Here is an 18,659-nt window from a genome sequence, read left to right as displayed (position 1 = left end):
TATGCATTAACTGTATAACTGCATTCGGACCGTTGGACCGTGTCGCAGCGACCATTGTTGATCGCGATCAAGAAATTCGATCCGGATAGGCCACGATCGCGGTCGGAAGTGTACGTGTGTCATCGGTATTTGACTTTCATGCACGTAATGGACTCCAGATACTGGAAATGAGTCCACAGCTCCCGCAGTACCGCGTGCCTCCAGCCACTGTGCACTTTCGGGACGCTAAAGCCCCAAAATGTTTAAATGCTAAGCATTTATTTGCCAAATTTGCCACTTTGAAAATATCTATCTATCTATCTATCTATCTATCTATCTATCTATCTATCTATCTATCTATCTATCTATCTATCTATCTATCTATCTATCTATCTATCTATCTATCTATCTATCTATCTATCTATCTATCTATCTATCTATCTATCTATCTATCTATCTATCTATCTATGCTAGTATCTGTCTGTGTCTGTTCTTTCTGTGTCTGTCTGTGTCTGTTCTGTCTGTGTTAGTCTGTGTCTGTTCTGTCTGTGTTAGTCTGTGTCTGTTCTGTCTGTGTTAGTCTGTGTCTATCTGTGTCTGTCTGTGTCTGTTGTGTCGGTGTTAGTCTGTGTCTGTCTGTGTCTGTTCTGTCTGCGTTAGTCTGTGTCTGTCTGTGTTAGTCTGTGTCTGCCTTTGTCTGTTCTGTCTGCGTCTGTTCTGTCTGTGTTAGTCTGTGTCTGTCTGTGTCTATTCTTTCTGCGTTAGTCTGTGTCTGTCTGTGTCTGTTCTGTCTGTGTTAGGCTGTGTCTGTTCTGTCTGTGTTAGTCTGTGTCTATCTGTGTCTGTTCTGTCTGTGTTAGTCTGTGTCTGCCTTTGTCTGTTCTGTCTGTGTCTGTTCTGTCTGTGTTAGTCTGTGTCTGTCTGTGTCTATTCTGTCTGCGTTAGTCTGTGTCTGTCTGTGTCTGTTCTGTCTGTGTTAGTCTGTGTCTGTTCTGTCTGTGTTAGTCTGTGCCTGTTCTGTCTATGTTAGTCTGTGTCTGTCTGTGTCTGTTCTGGCTGTGTTAGTCTGTGTCCGTTCTGTCTGTGTTAGTCTGTGTCTGTCTGTGTCTGTTCTGTCTGCGTTAGTCTGTGTCTGTCTGTCTGTCTAGCCGCCTATGTACTGATCCTGTCGCAGTCTTTTCGTTAACTTGGCAATGTGCCAAAATTGGCGTAATATGTCAAGCGTGTATGACGAACATAAAGTATAGGTCATGTCATCAATGTCATACCATGCATGTCATGTAGGTAATGAAACAGCAACCTACGTCTTAGTGCGCTTATGGTCGTTTGGTTAACTTGGTAGGCTCGCCCTAAACTGCTTCGCATTATATTGATACCCACAGGGCGCGGGACCTGCCGGCTTTTAGCTTTTTTTGATCTGCTAGATTGCTGTACGCGAAACACTTAGGCTTTGTAGTTAGTGCACTGAAAACTCGGGCATTCTCACATGGTATTTTGTAATAAAAGGTGATTGGCTTGCAGTTCGTGTTCATGTCGGGGCAGAGTAAAAAAAAGTGTGGCATGGCATTAATGGTATTCTGTTAACCATTGTTAACCATTGATAGCCATTGTATATCCAGGTTCTCTTCATGCTCCCTTATTTACGCTACAAATGCGGATTAAAACGTTAAACTATCATTTAAGTGAAACGAATGTTTTCCTGATAATGATTTTTGTTTATTTTTATCAAAGGTGAACTTCTATGAAAAATATGATGGCAGAAAGACTTCAGGTCTATAGACTCCCTCAGAGCTGTATATATTAGTTTTGTAGCTCCGTCCTGGTCATTTCACTGGAACTCGCGGAGGCTTACAGTCACATGTTAGAAATGAATAAGCTGATTAGCGATAAGGGCCTCGAATGAGTGGTTTGCGTATGTTAAATTAGAATGTTCCAAGCCGAACATTTCGTCACAAGCTACAACACAAACCAGGGACCTAAGAAAGATATTGCGCCAGTCTTTGTAAGCTACAACAAAACTTCGAAACATGGTTGTAACAATCTCGGTGTGCGTAAATACATCTACCGCAATTTACACATTCACAAGTGATGTTCTAGAAAATAAACAATGCTATGTCGTCGCCCCAGAAAACGGCCCTGAACCAAAAGTATTACATTGTGTGGCTTCCAAGCCATATGCAAAAAAAGAATAAAGAAAAAGATAGAGCTAATGACAGTAATTGTGATTTAATACAGCTACTGAAAGTAGATACCGCTGCGTTTTGTAAAACAACTGTTAGCAGTGCCTTCCAGTGTGCACACCATACTGCAATGCTCGCATCTTTTGGACAAGGACTGATGAGCACAGAAGGATGAATGTGCGATATCTGCATGTCCTCTGAAGCCATGGGGAATGTTTCGTACCGCTTATGCTGTCATTGTCAGCAAAAAAACGCCGAAACAACGGCTTGCTGCGCCGCATCGCCATCTTGCGCTGCCGTTGTAAGAAAAAGCTGTGGAGGCCGGCGGAGGCAAGCAATTAACGCGTCACTACGTGGTCAAACATGGTGGCGCCAACAGGAGGGAGTGTAAAGGGTCTACATAGCTTGCACTATATGCCACGTTGTACCGAATACATAAGCTTCCTTCCACAAAAGTACAATATGTGAGACAATTTGAAATCTAAATGCTAAAAGCATTGTCAATCTTTTGTTACAGATGTTCCTTACGGACTGCTAGTAATCCCACTATTCACTGACGTAACTCCGTAAGTTACTCTTTTTAAATGACTTATACAATAATGTTTCCAGGCTCTTCGCGATGGCAACGGGTGCCTAAGAGTGCGAAAAGATATAAAATATATAGGAGCTAGATAAAACGCATTTGTATTCATGCGGGTAAACTTGGCGTTCTTTAGCTGCCGAATTCACATGAAAACGACAAGTTGGAACATATTGAAAATACAACTGTAAATAATGTGTGGGACAACACCGCCAGAATAGTCTGAAACGTCCGAAGTAAGAATACAAGTTCGAAAATATTGAATTTTTAACGATAATGAATGTCGGGGACAATACCACCAGAATAGTCTTACAACGTCCGAAGTATGAATTACGTCCGAAGTATGAATTACTTGACATTTGACTCGGGATAATGGAGCGCAAAGCGCCGCACCAGCAAATATCTTGCACCGTCTTCATGACATCACTGCTAGTCACTAGGGGATATATTTTACTTCAGTCGCTTAGCAAATTGGTCTCAAAATATGTATTTTATTCCGTTAGATGTTAAAGACACGTAACGGGCATTTCTGTGAAACTAATGTGTAACGACAATGGCCGCGCACTTAGCATTCCTTCTAGATGTGCCAAAAGAAAATCATAGGCGCCTCGATGTCACGTCGTATTCGCTTCCCAATTCGCTTCCCAACAGTTCACTTTTTAGAGCGCAGCTCTTAGGCGCCCGTTCCCGCGTTGAATGTCGGCGTCCCTCGTAACCGAGCGAACGAGCGCAGCGAACGATAAAAGAGCGAACGCGGAGCGTAGCGGGAGATGAAAGACGGCGAGAGAGAGAAGAGAGTGGGAGGAGGAAAGCGGAGGAGGGTGCAGCAGAGGCATGGGGAAGAAAACGGAGGAAGAGAGTGTTGCGAAAGAGCGAAGAGGAAAGCGGGGTGTAGCCGTCTTGGACGCGTTCGAAAAGCCGTGGCTTTGCTTCACGCAATTGTCCAGGCCAAGCCGATATCGTGGACTAGGTCAATCAAGGCAAATCGCTTGGAGGAAAGCTGAGTGTCGGCTTTTCGAATGCGTACAAGATAGCGGCCAGGCTCAACGGCGGCGACCTGGCATGCGGCGAGTGCTATCGAAACAAGGCGTTGGCGTAGGCTTCCGAGCCACTGCTCTGCCTGCGCCAGAGATTGCTCGCCGCGCGCGGCGCGCGTTCCCGTGTTCACGTTTTCTTTGTGAACAAAGAGTGACGTAACCGGTGAAAATGCTTGATCTGCCGCTGCTGTTTAACTGAGCCGAGCAGGGACTGAGCGCCGCTTCCAAAAGGACCCTGTCGCTCAGGATAAAATTATTTTCCACATTACATCGCTCACTTGAAAACACTTAAAACAGCTGCGCTCGAAATTCGCATGAGGGTTTATCACATTCCTAGGTAAATTATTTTGCCTATTTGAACGCATACTCAGAAGTTACGCAGCCGTGAGCCATTCACGCTTACACTGCATCTAGGTTATAATTAAACCTCCTGCTTTTATTGCAAAAGCATTATCGCACTTTAGAAGAGTTAACTTCTGGGCTAGTTGGCGATCTTGCATACTCCAAAGATTATGCGCGAAAAGAACACATACACACAAAAAAGAGCGCCCGTGGTGTCGTCGTCTTTCTCGTGTGTGTTGTTTTGGCGCAATCTCTTTTTAGTAATTATCACACACTTTACATTCCCGTGCATCAGCCAAGTTTAAACATTTCTTTCTTTCTTTTCTTTTTGGGGAAGTTAATCTGTCATATCAATGTGTACAAGATATTTCTTGCACTTCTATGTTGTGGTATACAAACAGATTACTCATTAATCCAACACGTAGTGTCGACGATAAATGTTAATCCTATTTTCCCGCCCTTTTGCCCCCATATTATTCGTGAATTTATCGCGTAATAGAAGAGGGAAAGGGGCAATATTGCGTTTTTTGTCTTTATGAAGGAGAGCAGTAACCCATTTGAGAGTTTTAGAATAGGGGCCCCAAGAGTTTCAGACCCCAAGCCAGGTTACGTGGGTTGCTCTTGGGATCGAAGGAGCATCAGCGTTTTAGAATTGACACAAGAGCAGCGGTGGGTTGCACACCCGGGACACTTAGTGGTGAATATAGAAGGCGTTTGAAAGTGAAAAAAAAAAGCCCGTGAGCAAGTCTGTTTACGACTGAAACCAAAAGAAATGCACTTTTAAGGAAACAAGAAGGCTTGCAATAATTTGCACTAAAAATAATAATTAGGATAATGTTTTTACGACTTGTTACTGCCCTTTCTATGCCATGGGTGGTTTAACGATGCCGACCCTAGCTCAGCCAGCGCCTTCTTGCAGTTCCCGGAATATCTTGCCTCTAAATATATCGTAAATCACCCAGAACACGGCCAGTTTGCACGGCAACCAAATTGACTGAGTGATACGGGTTTCGGATGGCTGCGGCTCGTATGTCTATCTCGGCTACCTGTCGATTTCTTGTCGTCCGCTAGGGCGGTCGACGACAGGTTGGAGAACCACGCTAGTTTTCAATTTCTGGTTCTTGGGTCAACGCGAACGCAAGAGTCATAAACTGGCTTGGGTTCTGCACATGCTCGCTTGCGGTCGCAATTCTCTTGGGTCCCCAAGCTGCTTGCGTCCCAATTCTAAAGCTATGTATTGTTTGCGCACGACGGTAAGGACTCGGCTTGCACTTGTGATTGCGTTGTATTGTTAGATGATAAAAAAATATCGCAGAAATGCGATAATCACTAGTTGTACTGTTCCCCACTTAATAGCTTCAGCACGTGCAACAAATACTATATTAGTGCATGGACAGCGCTGTGACCTTATGTTTACACACAGGTGGCACTTTAGCAGCCTGACCTTTCATTAGTGTCCCATTTACATTCTATTAATTACGCACTATTCTCGTAGGAGCGTTCACTTCTCGAACTCGGGGTTCATAATTGCCAAGGAAATGCTGCAAGCCTTCTTGGGCACCGGTAAGCATGTTCGGAGCATCCCGCCCTGCGTGTCGCATTTGAATGAGCAAACAATTACAGATGTAGCAACTTTCACATAAACTTAACTTTGGCTCCACTGCATGGCCAGCGCACTAAAGCGATAAGGCCTTAAATGTGCAAGAGCACTTTCCATGTGATATCAGAATTTCTAAGAAAATACGAGAAGGACAGAGCCAGAAGTGCATTTACTAGACATAAAGTGATGTAGTCTCACAACTACTCCGTAAGATGGGAGAGAGGCCACTTTTGCCCAGTAGATGTGCCTTAAATTAGGTTCCTCATACTAGGACGAGTAACACCCCTTTAACGATGACGCTTTCATTGGTGTTTTAAATAATGCTAGCCGAGCGCTATTCCATGGTTATCGAAACAGCGCTGACCCGAATTTTCCTACGTGCGTGAATCGGTCGCTTAGTTCACTGCATATCGACCTGAATGAGGACCACAAGGATAACACAGGTTGAGATGCCACAGAGTTGTGCTGCGATGTATGAATGATTCAACTGGAAGTGCCTTTAACGGCATGGGTACTGCTGTCTGCTTAAAGGCAACCTACAGCAGAATTTCGACAGCATAAAATACATGCTTTCAGAAAGCGTATGTATGCAGCAGCCTGTGTGAAAAATTTTACATTTAAACTACGACTACATGAGCCGCGAAATGCTCGAAAAGTAGGCGTTTGTGATATCGGAATAGAAAAAAATTGCCAAGTGACGGAAGGCTTAGAGCATGCTGGTCGCCGGCATGACCTCCGTGATTAGCCATTCCACACCGTTTCCCATGGCAAGCTGGAAAATCGCGGAGGCGACGGGCTCAGACTTAAGCTATACCCCGCCAACCACCAGATGTATACACGTCGTCTGCTTAGGGGGTATTTAACTGTTGATAAATACACAACAGAATGATTGCCAGCCCTTCAGATGTGCTAATATTGTATGAGCACTATATAAGACTCATTTGTTACCAATTAGGCAGAGTGAAATTTTGTTGCAATGGGCATTTACAGTATAAGGGTCGATTTTTGTGTTTCCAGGGCAATATTTTCATGACGACGGCCTCAAGAACCACTCTTGGTGGTCTCTGTTTACGACAGCGAACTTCGAAGCAAACAAGCAATGCATGGAGTATATTCTGAGGGACAAATCCAATGTAAGCTTGAAGTTAAAACTGGATTTCTCTAAATTAGAATCACCAGTGGAGTAGGTGTTTTGGCGCCTGAGTGCCGAGCAATTAAGGTCTGAATTAGAGGCCAGGTGAGCGTAAATGTTGAATTTTCTGATGAGTCTGACACCATCTCTTGCCACCGTTACCGAACTGTACTAGTTTTTGGGGCGCTTCCAGCGCTTAGGCGGAAAAATAAACCCTTAGAAGACAAAGGCAACCGGGCCGTAACGCCGTCTATTTCTTATAGTGTAATAATGTACCTGCACGCTTTCCGTCTTGAAATGCGCGATATGCCCATAAACGCCTTGTGATCTATGCAGTATGGCATTAAAATAACGCGAGTTTTATTCAACGCACAGTACTTCAGTCAAGGGGGTGCATTAACAGCCGCTGAACGCAAAAGGACCTGGGCTAAGTCGAATATGAGTGGTGTCGCCTGGCAGCTTTGATTTTCCTGGATATCCGAGCGGCACCTCTTTTCAGCTATCGTGCTGGGCTTTAAAAAAATTCAGGGATTTTACGTGTCACAATATCCCGATATATATGGTTGTAACGAACCTCGTAGTGCAGGGCTCCGGTTTAATGTGAAATCTAGGTTTCATTTCGGAATTCGCCCTCATCGAAATTTCGCTTCTCTGGTCGGGATTTCGTTCCACGCCCTCGGGTTTAGAAGCACAACGCCGAAGCCGCTAGGCCACCACGGCGGGTAGGTCAAGGCTGGCGCTAAAGACAAGTCATTCGATAAGTTGGCGGCCTTCACTGCCGGCAGTGGTGCGAACATGGGGCTACTATCGAACATAAAACGTTTTCAACAAAAAAAATTACTCAAACATGCAAACATACGGTCATGGTATTGCAATCGTCTACCTATAAGAGAGACTAATTATGAGGCCGTGTATCGAGTTCTTACAATTTTACAAAGCCTAAGTAGATAAAACTAATGCGGTAAAAGGCTTTGCGGACGTTGTCTCTGGCGAAAAAAAAATTAAACAAAACGAATACTACCAGATATTAGCACATTTTACTCTTAATGCTTTCGCTACAACTCCTATATAAATTTATTAGTATACCGGTTTTTTGATGCGTTGGAATGTTTTTACTAGCATCATCAGGCATCATTTGAAATGAGAACTAATCTTCAACTGTTTCACGTATTTTCCAGTTTTGGCAGATTGAGGAGTGTGGAGGAATAAAGCTTCGGCTTGACGTATTGTTGGAACTAGCCTCGTGAGGTCTTAGTGCGACTTCAATAATACGACGAAAAAATTTGAGCTTCGGTCAAATGAATAAAACTTCTTCCTGGGCGAGTTGGTGCATACTTGACTTAAAAATTGTAACAGCGCAAACACATGCAACCACAAAGCAAACAAGTCTTGTCCTTGTTACTTTGTGGTTGCATGTGTTTGCGCTGTTACAATTTTTATGTCAAGTCGGTCAAATCAGCAGCCTAACTCCTCAATCACAGCACCAGTGAAAACACAGGAGTTTCTCTCCGGTTGTCAATTTTTCTATCTGACATAAAGGCCGGTTTAACGATGTCTCAAGCAATGGTAGATACTCATGAGCGCGTGTTTTTTTACAATTGTGTTGGACTAATGTCAAGTGCAATCCCCCAACGTGCGTTGCTTTTATCCACTAGCGCTTTGAGAGCTTATGTACTGGTTATTACTAGAAATCCTTGCCGTCATGTGGCCTTTCATGCCCACAAAAGCACATTGTCGATTTTAGACCAACCTTTTACCGAAGCTTGACTAGCTGTCTCTTCCTTTACATTGTGAACATCACCTGAAGAAGCGCCCTTACTCGTTACTGTGAAATATTGTGCAACACTTCCCATTACCGCACAGCACTGTAAAGGAACTGAACGAAGCATATGGAGGCTCCGCGGCCAGTCAAACGCACACTAGATTACATACACTGAAAAGCTGACCGAGCGCAATAGTCAAGTATGAAGAGTCTCCACCTTGCTTCCGTGACCTGACTACCGTTGCTTCGCGAGGGAGAACCATGCAGAAAAACATAAACTATGGGCCTGCTGCACTGAGTAAAAACAAACGATCCCTGTACAAGAGGAACTTACCCGATTACCCATTTACGAAGATACTGCCTTCCCGCGTAGCATGGGCATCACTGCGTCTAGTGTTGAAGCCAAAAAATCGTCATAGTATCTTTTTGCCATTAATACACTTCTTCTGCTTTATGGGGTTTTACGTGTCAAAACCACTTCCTGATTATGAGGCACGCCGTAGTGGAGGACTCCGGAAATTTCGACCACCTGTGGATCATTATGGTGCACCTAAATCTAAGTACACGGGTGTTTTCGTATTTCGCCTCCATTGAAATGCGGCCGTCATGGCCGGGATTCGATCCCGCGACCTCGTGCTCAGCAGCCCAACACCATAGCCACTGAGCAACCACGGCGGGCGTGCATATATATATGCACGCCCGCCGTGGTTTTATATATATATATATATATATATATATATATATATATATATATATATATATATATATATATATATATATATATATATACACTCACAGTGCCTATACTAAAGATAACAAATTGTTAGTTTGTTAGTTTCGTTCATGTTCCTTGATGGGATTATTTGAAATTTCACATAAGAATTCTCTACATTGTCTCAGCAAATAGTACTCCTGTGCATTCATTCAAAGCATCAGTGATCATGCTATAATTTTAGTTACCACACTATACATTCTGACAACTACGTCTTGAAATAATATGTAAAAAAAAATCGCCGCCCAAGCACTCCGTACTGATGGTTAACCAGCGAAGCTGATACTTGCGGCCCCGGTGCTTATCACTGGGTTAATCTCGACGGTTCATTAAAGGACGGCTTGGTAGGCGGTCGGATTCTCGGTACGCAGCTGGTGCTTGCGCTCGGTTGCACGAGGGTGTTCTTGTGCCCGGGCTGCAGCATCGCCACGGCGTAGACGAGTTCGTTCCCGGTTGCGCTCGCGTCGTTGCTGATCGAAAGCTGCTTGCTCCCCAGGAGTACGTATGACGCGCAGCCTGCAAATTTCGGAGCCCCAGTAAATCTGCTGCGCGCGCGCTCGGCTACGAAGGGAGCAACGAAGGGACTACTGGCGCAGCCAATGGCGCGCCTCTCTCTTTTTTTGCGCATGCGCGTGGGGCTTCGCTGGAGACGTTTACGGCGTACATGTGACAGGTGGTCGAGTCGGCTAGCCGCATACAGCTCCCCTGCAAAAAACTAAGTGGCGAAAATTGTGCACATTTAGGACCTTTCGCGCACGCGCTGTTATCCGTAGAGGCTCTAAGCAAGGTGCCTTGGCTCTTTCGCTATCCTTCCCAGCCGAAGGAGCAGCGTCCGAAGGGAACATCGGCGCACCTTTGCTCTCCGACTCTCTAGGAGAGAGGTGCTGTGACAACGGCAGCGCGAGGCTTTGATTAATCGTTTTCTTGTCTGGCAGCGGCAACAAAATTGCGCTGGGCCCTATTCGCTAGGCGGCACAGGAGCCTGCGCCTCTGCGGGAAAAGTGCTGTGAAGCGGCGAGCCAAGCGCGGCAGGCGGCAAATCGCCGCGCCGCAAGTGTGTTTCTATAACCAGGTTGTCTTTCGCATCACGGTGCATTCATTATTATATTTTTTTTGGGGGGGGGTGGGGGGGGGCACCTGTGGCATGTGTTTGCTCCGCACGCTTTTCTGCGCCAGTGTAGGTTTAGAAAGCCGGCGAGCGCTCGAGCATCGGAAAGGAGCGTAATATTTTAAATCAATACGCTATAAAACATCCTTTACGCGGAGATGTCACGGAGAAAGTACGAAACTGGGACGCTCCAGCGATTCGGCGACCTCGAGATCGGGAGATAAAACGCCTAGCCTGCAATACAGTTAACGCTTACACATTCGCGTTATACACTCCTAATCATCGTGCCACGTCTTCTTTCTAAATTCAGCAATTGACGAATACAATAGTGTACGAGGATCACCGCTCGTTTAATTGATACATGCCTTTTGTGCAGGAGGTATCTCGCAGCATACGCGAAGTGCGCTCGTTTATAGGCGTCGCTGTTGTGGTTTCAGTCCAGCCTTACGGAAGAAGAGCTGACCGACCTCCTGTGGAGTGGAGCCGCACTGCACATTGCCCACAAGGTGGGGCATTGTTTCTCAGATGTTATCGGCTTGGCTCGAAGGACGTTGCAACAGGTCAAGCGGGCTCCCACGAGCCAGTCCCGCTTTAAGAGGAACTTATAGCTCGGTCCCAACTCCGACGCAGACTATTCAAATACATGTAAAACGCGAAAACGCTTTTCTGAGAAAACCTGCGCAACGACTTTAATGAAATTTGTTGCATTTGAGAGAGAGGCGAATCCTAGTGATTGTTGGAAGCGGATTTTCGGTTTAGGGCCTGAATTTTGTTGAAAGAATTTTAAAAAATTGTAAAGTTCGACAGACAAATGGAAGCACGAAGTTTACAAAATAATAGCTCTCCATCAAGAATATATATCGCGGTTCTTTAAACGGCGTCCTACAGGTCATTCAAAGGGGACAAATTGAGTACGTCAACTTATATATTACGTGTTGTTTTAGGTTGTGTACGAGGGTTCTGCAAAATCTGTATTTCCACATTACTAAATTTTTGAGATTCATGTGTAAGATATCAATTTTCTCCGCTTTAGATGTACTACAATATGTAATTCACAGAATTGTGATATCATTCTTCATTGCTGAGTTAGAGTTGTAAACTTGATAGTATCGTTTTCTGAAAATTTGCAATGTTTGGCAATTTTTAGCAAAAATTGACGATCTAAATCGAAAATTTGAAACAGTCACTAGATCTTAAGCTTTTCTTTCTAATGCAACAAACATCGTCAAGTGTGGTGCACTGGTTGCCGAGAAAAAACTAATTCTCCTTTTATATGTATTTAGATTGGAGCACCTGAGCTTAAGCTTCCCCTTAACGCACAGCCAGCGCTACAATGGGAACTTCGTATAACAAATTGTGCATGCGCTGTACTTCCGAATAATTCAGAGATTTCCATTGGCGAGAGTTGCTTGACAGTATAGCGGCTGCATTTATTACGAAATAGGTACGCTATCACAAGTGACTGTGGCCTGTTCTTATAAACGTGCTGCTCTAAAGCGATCAAAAGTTTAGATAGGGACCCTGAATTGCAGAATCCTAATTTGTTATCAACATTGAATTTGGCTGAATTTGGTCATTGGAGACGTTGGATGTCTTAAACAAATCTTAGTTTATGCTATATTTTAGTTACCAAAGGCTGGCTTCACTAGCAACTAAAGTTAATGCCAGCGAAGATACTTCTTTTATTCATACGTGCTGCTTTCAGTCGACTTCAACGACGCTGACTCTAAGATATGAGAAAAATTCAGCCGTTGGGTGAGTTGCTTAGACTAGCCCTGGAAAATCATTCAATTTTGTATATACACTTAAGGAGAGATTAGTTGCATATGAAGTGGTAAACTATTTTTTTCTAAAGTCAGTGAATAACGGAGGCACGCACGCACAGCGTAAGTGACCCAAATCCTTAGTTTGGTGGAAACATGCTTGAACCCCACTGCTCGGCCTTTGCGCCACTATAGGTGGTGCTTGTGTGCCGATGCGTGTCGACAAAAATTTTGCAGTCAATCCTTGCTGCGACAGTGTACGACATTTAAGAGCATGGAATGGAGAGAATGTTCTTGTTAGCACAATTAACCAATTCCTTCGTAACCCCATTGTTGCTAAAAAAATAAAGAAAAAAACTTGGAAGCCTAGATAGAAATATTTTTATATTTCACTTCACTATGGTCCTTGTCAACCCACCGCAAGAGTTATCGTATGCATACGGTGGTCGCCTTAGGATTAAAATTCTCAGTTTTCACATTTCATTTGTAACCGTCAGATAACGGCGTGCTCATGGTTACATGTAAGTTGAGCTTTTAAGCGAATCAATACGTCGTAGCCGGATGTGACCTGAGCCTAATTGTTGGCAGGCGTCGTCAGTTACTCAGCTTTATTGCACTACTCTGTGCTAGCTACTTGTGCAAATATTCAAATATTCCACTGACCGAGTAAGTCGCACTTGAGAACGTTCTCGAGCATGTTTCGAAACATTCAATTGAGTAGCATACCTTTAGGTACTTTTTTACTTAGCTGCTTTTCAGGGTGTTGTTGGAAAGGCCAAGATATGTTAACTGGCATCACAGCTGGCTTGGCGGCCAGGATTATTAGAACCAACATGCGTGTTCTCAGAGAACGAAACGCGGGTGCAGGATCTGAAAGAAACAACTTGCCAATTTGTACGCGATACTGAAAGCAGTCTAGGAGTCGCGAAAAAAAAAAAAAGCCGCGAGCCAAGCGGAATATCTAGCTTGTCTTTCTTTCCTTTTTTTTTAGAAAGTCGAAATCTGTCGAAGGAGCACCTAGTAGCTCCGTACGGGATGCGCATAAACGCATGCAGAGAAGGCCTCATACATCGCGGCATTTCTTCGAGGCCCAATTTAAATGTACAAGTCAGAGAATTTCAGAAAGCGACTTCATGGCGCCGCGTCTTTAGCGGTAATATCCATTATATTTAGAAGTGATGTTGTACATGCAACTCAGTGAATAATAAATACTAATACAAGGCGGGTCCTAACGACATGATTTTGGTGAAATCTGCCTACGATGCACCACATCTTTATAAACATTTCGCTTTAATTATCTGAAACATCGTGTGCAGCGCCGTTGTTGCTCGGTGACACTACCACAGTTAAGCTCAATACAGCAATCAACGCCAAACTAGAAATGCTGGTCTGCTGATCTCACAAAGACAACCGGTCTATAGCACTTTTGTGAGCACTTGGAGCAGTGACTCGTTTACCTTGGCACACACCGCGCATTCGCAGGCGTTCCGGATCTTCTTGGGCCAGTACGCCGAGTGGCTGCAGAAGATCGCCGCCTCCAAGACTCTGTACACGCAGTCGCAGCTCTTTTTCCTCGGTTTCGTTCTGGCGAGTATTCGCAACAATCTACTCGCACGCGATCAGCTTTCAGAGTAAGCGCCGAGTGAACATGGTAGAGGAGAGCTGCTGTCTATATTTCGCCCAATACCATCAGTGCGCATTTATTGTCGCATTACGTCATCAAGGCATCGTGGGTGTCACGGCTGAGAGTGAACCTGCTACTGTGTGCTCGGCAGCATGAGCGCCATGTGCGCCAAGACATTTGGGTGGTGGGTGAGGCTTAGCAACCAATCTGCTCCAAGCAGGTGAACTGCAGTCTACGATATAAGACAGCTTTAGGACGACCCACGGATTTTAAGGTTCGAAAATTGCGGGCCTCTGTGCACTTTCTTTACTGCGCCTTACAAAAACGTAAATGCAAATATGCATGCATGCTCAAGTTTCCCATCCGGTGCTCGTGTGAAGCATATTCAAGTGAAAACATTTCCTTAGCACGGGAGGTGTTGCTTCTATTGCAGATGCGTTTCTTTAGACGCCTATGAACGCCAGCGTCACCTACTGATTGAAAAAATAACAAAAAAAAAACAGGACAGTCGTGATTGGGTTTGGTAAGATTGAAATGGTGGTATGCAAAAAGGAAAATGCGAATATAAATGGCACGCGTGGTATTTCCTGGTTACTTGTGTAACGAACTTCTACTGCATGATTACGTGCCACTGTAGCTGCGAGTGTATAACACTAAGTCACGCTTTTAGTTTGAACGCTCCGAAAGTTTCGCAAATACGCACGAACCTCCATGTTTTTATTATTTTCCGATAAAAAGAAGCCCTGCCTCATAAAAGTGAGACCTCCACTTCGTTGCCCTTGCAGAACAGATGTACCTCGTCGCTGCTGCAAATGCCTCTTACTCGCAAAACTATGACCGAGCGGTGAGTTTTCAAAATGCACTTGGCAATACGTATTTCCTCAAAAGCTGGCCTGCATGCTAGTTTGAAGGCTAGCGAGGCCGCTACGTTTTCCTAACCGAGAAGCCGCACTTTCTCCGCAAAACAGTGCACGGTCCGATTACAGGCGCCCTGTTTACGCTAATCGTAACTTCAGTAGATAGGAATTCATCTTCGCTATAACCTGCCACAAGAATGACGCCGCATTTTCTTATGGCAGTTTAACGCGTGACACTGCATGAATAGCGCAGTGGTAGCATGCGTGACAGAATGCTGCTTCAGTGCGTGTCTAATATACCTTAGGCAAATTTCCATGCGAAAATAACTAAGAAGTGATTCGTGCGCCAGAACGTTCATTACGTTTGGGAACATGACGCATGCACGCACAGAGTGTAATGGTACGCCCACACTAGCGACAAAAACGCGCGCGACACGCCGCACGCGGCAAGCGCCCGCGCGGCAGACGCGTGCGGGCAAGTCCACAGTCGCGTTTTGCGGCACGCGGCAGCGGCCCGTGGAGTCCCGCGTTGTCTCGTTCCATTCGATACTTCTCGCGACAACGCGCTCTCCGTTCTGCCCATTTCGTCTTCCATCGGAAATGTCTGTTTTTTTGCGCCACTGCCGGCCACGCTCAGGCATGTCGGATACGGACGAGGAGCTACTGGTGACTGTGAACACTATAATACTTGTTTGTTCTTTACTTGTGCGACGCCGACATGCCAGACAGCGGACGAGAAAGTTTTGAGTGCGGTACAGGGACACTGAGGGCCAGGCGCGCACTCTGCTTCCCCACCTTCACCAATTACTCACCTGTCATGCCAAACTGCTGTCCATAATGTGCCAGCGGTTGGCGCGCAGCTCCTTGTCCGACGCTCGATTTATCATAGAGGTACGCATATCCGCGAACGGTTTCCAAAAACGCCTCCATTGCGAGGCGAATTCTTTGTCGACGCCTCAGTGGCGGTGTGGTAAGGCTTAACAAAAACAGCCCCCTTGACTGGAAATGGCCTCTGAGATTTTACGGCGCGCGTGTCACTGTTCAGTCTCAGAGCCCATAGATTATGATTCTTTGCTTATGCGACAGATGGCGCCACAACAGCGCGGCTCGTAAAGCGGCTCGCTTCTGATTGGTGGACGTTTCGCGTCTGCCGCGAAAAATGGGTCTCGCACCCATTCGCGCGTTTGCCGCGCGTTGCTGCCGCTTTTCGTGAATCTTGCCGCGCGCGACAGCACCGCTCGCCGCGCGCGTTGTGTCGCGCGCGTTTTTGTCGCTAGTGTGGACGTACCATAACGACGCAATAAGCGTTTGCCCTTGCGCGTCGTCCTACAGCGACGACGCACTTCCTTATTTCGCTGTATATTTCTTAGCGCACGCAATCGCACGGCTTAAAGGGTTGCTGCGGAACGATGAATATATGTGGCGCCCGGCCGCGTGTTTCTATTTACGCCCAAGCCCAGCGCTCGACAGCTGCGCCGCCATGCGCCACCCGCACGTACCACGCTTCTAGGTACTTTTTCACCGAAGCGTCACTGCACGCGCCCCAGATCTTTCTAGGTATTTGGTTTTGCGCCCCTGGCTTTGCCTCGGGGCGCAGTCTGCTCGGGCCAGCCCGCGTTCGCAGAGTCTAGGCAGTGTAAGCAAGTTTTAATTTTAAATACGTCAGCATTTGTACGCTTGCCCAACGAGAAGTCCGTCCCTTCGTCCGTCCCGTAATAACACGACCGCTTTCGAGATAGCGCCCGCAGCAGCGAGCGAATTTGCCTTGGCGCTTACTTTCGCTTCAACGTCAACGAAGCGGCGAAACCACAGTGCTGACGGTGCTCTCAGCGAACGCCTCCGTCTGCCACTTTCGAAGATCGCTTTCGTTACACGCGCGCGTCTCTTCAACACTAAGTAAGCGGCGACAACAGAGCGCGCGAAGCAGTCGGCACTCTTCGTGGGCACCGCAGATCGCTTTCAAGCTGCGGCCCGCGCAGCAGTGCCATAAGAAGCCGCCGCCTGAGTGAATCCGTTCACGGTTCAATAATGCTTCGACGCGGACGGATAAGGCGCTACAGAGCGATAACGGCTTATACATAATGATCGGAACGTCATCAGCGCACCTGGCGTGTCCACCTTCAGTACTTTGCTTACGTTATCAATGCTCCTTGCGCCGCCGACGGCACCAGTTCCTGCAGCCACTGCGCTAGCTTTAGTACTGCCCTAATCAAGTTATGTAACACTGCTTATAAGCCGGGCTGCGCGGAGATGAGCGAGTGGCACAATGCTTACGCTGCTTACGCATACCTGTAGTCTAACTCCAAAATCAATTTCTGCATGATTTTTGTTTTGTCCCTGGATGTCGCGCGATAGTTTGCTTAATATTCGTCGTGTGTGGTGCCTGCGCCTTGCTATTGTTTCGGCTGGAAGAGAGATAGTGATGTCAAGAAGGACGTTTGATTGCAGCGATGACGTGGCTCGTGGTGCGAGAAACCCTCCATGCCCCACGATTATACCAGCTTTTGTAGATGGAAGCGCCTCGCTCATCATGACCAACTTCTTATCACATCCCTTTATCACCTTATTCAGGCTGAAAAATTTCGTCCACTGCTACGCCAGCTTCCGCACGGAACTCGTATTTCGATATAGCATAGGCGGTGTGTTTTGAGAAACCTGTTTTCTCTTAGCGACACCTGGGTGAGCAGATTGTGCGCCCAGGCATAACATCTCCCTAACCCCACCAAATACCTACGAGGATATCTGGCGCTTGCCGTGGCACTCCGGAGAAGAAGTACCTAGAAACGTGGTACACGCGAACGGCGAATCGTGGTACAGCGGTCGAGCACTGGGCTTGGGCGTAAATAGACACACGCCGCCCGGCCTAATTTATCTGCCGCCACAGCAGCGACTTCACGCCGTGCGAACTGGCGCCATCTATCGGCGAGTGCTTTGTCGATGAATGGTTTTCAGGTCAGCATGATTAGAATTAGAATTAGCCAGAGTTTCAATTTATAATTAGAGCCAATTTTATAAACAACTTTGTAAGTCCTAAGTATTCCCTAGGTTTTTCTTTAAATATATAGGAATGCGCCGCTGAGAAAGTTTAAGGGAAATTTAAAACTTCAAAAACTAATACTTGTGGCTCAACTGCCACGCGTATTCGATCGGGTCGCGACGTTCTTCCAAAGGATGCAGGTATTCTGTTACGATCGTGGCTAATACGTTTTTTTGGCATAATTTCTGGTGCGTGATTCCAGGTGACCTTTGGGCGGTTGCGTGCTAGCTTCATGGTTGCATATCTTTTGAAATATTACGATTAATTTAACAGTCGAGCAGAAATAATAACCAGGAGATATACAAGTATGCTCATTTTTCCCAGCAATACTTTGCCGTGGTGCAGTAAATACAGAAAATCTTTCAGAAGAAACCATAAGTTACCGCAGTAAGATTTCTGAACGTATTCAAATTAGGACACAGTTTTTACAGTCTGACATCGCTCTGTTGAAAAGGTAAACTCAGTAAACTCAGGAAACTCAGGAAAAGGCAGCTCAGTAAGGCCTCTTTCACTGTTCATTAGGTCTAGACGGGCTGCATGCCAACTGTACAACGTTTTTCAAGAGCACTGGCTACTTTTACGAAGCCCACTCAATTATTCTGTCGCGTACATTGACGGCATAATTAAGCCTAGGCACGTCTAGCATGTGCGTCGCTTGATACATATATAGATTGTGCACAAATTTGCATACATAAAAATTGCGCATTCGTCACGGGCAATTATTCTTTTTAATTAGGCAGCATTTCTGTGTTTCCTTAATGACCTGAAAACGCCGCGATGACAGAATTCAAAAGGTATATGAGAATAACTATAGTAATAAAATTTGTACGAGATATTCGTATAAGTATCGTTAGCATACAACCATGTACGCAGAATAATGCATTGC

The 18,659-nt window shown here is 45.7% G+C and overlaps 1 protein-coding gene across 10 annotated transcripts in view; it reads left to right on the top strand.

Annotated features, from left to right (window-relative positions):
- Nucleotides 1-18,659, top strand: part of LOC135902695 (membrane metallo-endopeptidase-like 1) — a 360,170-nt gene that overhangs the window by 332,145 nt on the left and 9,366 nt on the right. For 5 of the 10 annotated variants that reach the window (XM_065432907.2, XM_065432905.2, XM_065432910.2 and 2 more), the window contains 6 exons: nt 2,677-2,725; nt 5,614-5,681; nt 6,736-6,851; nt 10,930-10,998; nt 13,738-13,842; nt 14,670-14,723. In XM_065432907.2, the coding sequence (XP_065288979.1) occupies nt 2,677-2,725; nt 5,614-5,681; nt 6,736-6,851; nt 10,930-10,998; nt 13,738-13,842; nt 14,670-14,723 (461 nt within the window). Of the gene's footprint in view, nt 1-2,676; nt 2,726-5,613; nt 5,682-6,735; nt 6,852-10,929; nt 10,999-13,737; nt 13,843-14,664; nt 14,724-18,659 lie in introns of all 10 variants that reach the window. The other 5 variants (XM_065432906.2, XM_065432908.2, XM_065432909.2 and 2 more) reach the window with 5 other exon arrangements.

This window comes from Dermacentor albipictus, chromosome 2 (genome assembly GCF_038994185.2).
Source record: "Dermacentor albipictus isolate Rhodes 1998 colony chromosome 2, USDA_Dalb.pri_finalv2, whole genome shotgun sequence".
Lineage (NCBI taxonomy): Eukaryota > Metazoa > Arthropoda > Arachnida > Ixodida > Ixodidae > Dermacentor > Dermacentor albipictus.
The sequence above is the reverse complement of the archived record's forward strand: the minus strand, read 5'-3'. Positions and strand labels throughout refer to the sequence as shown.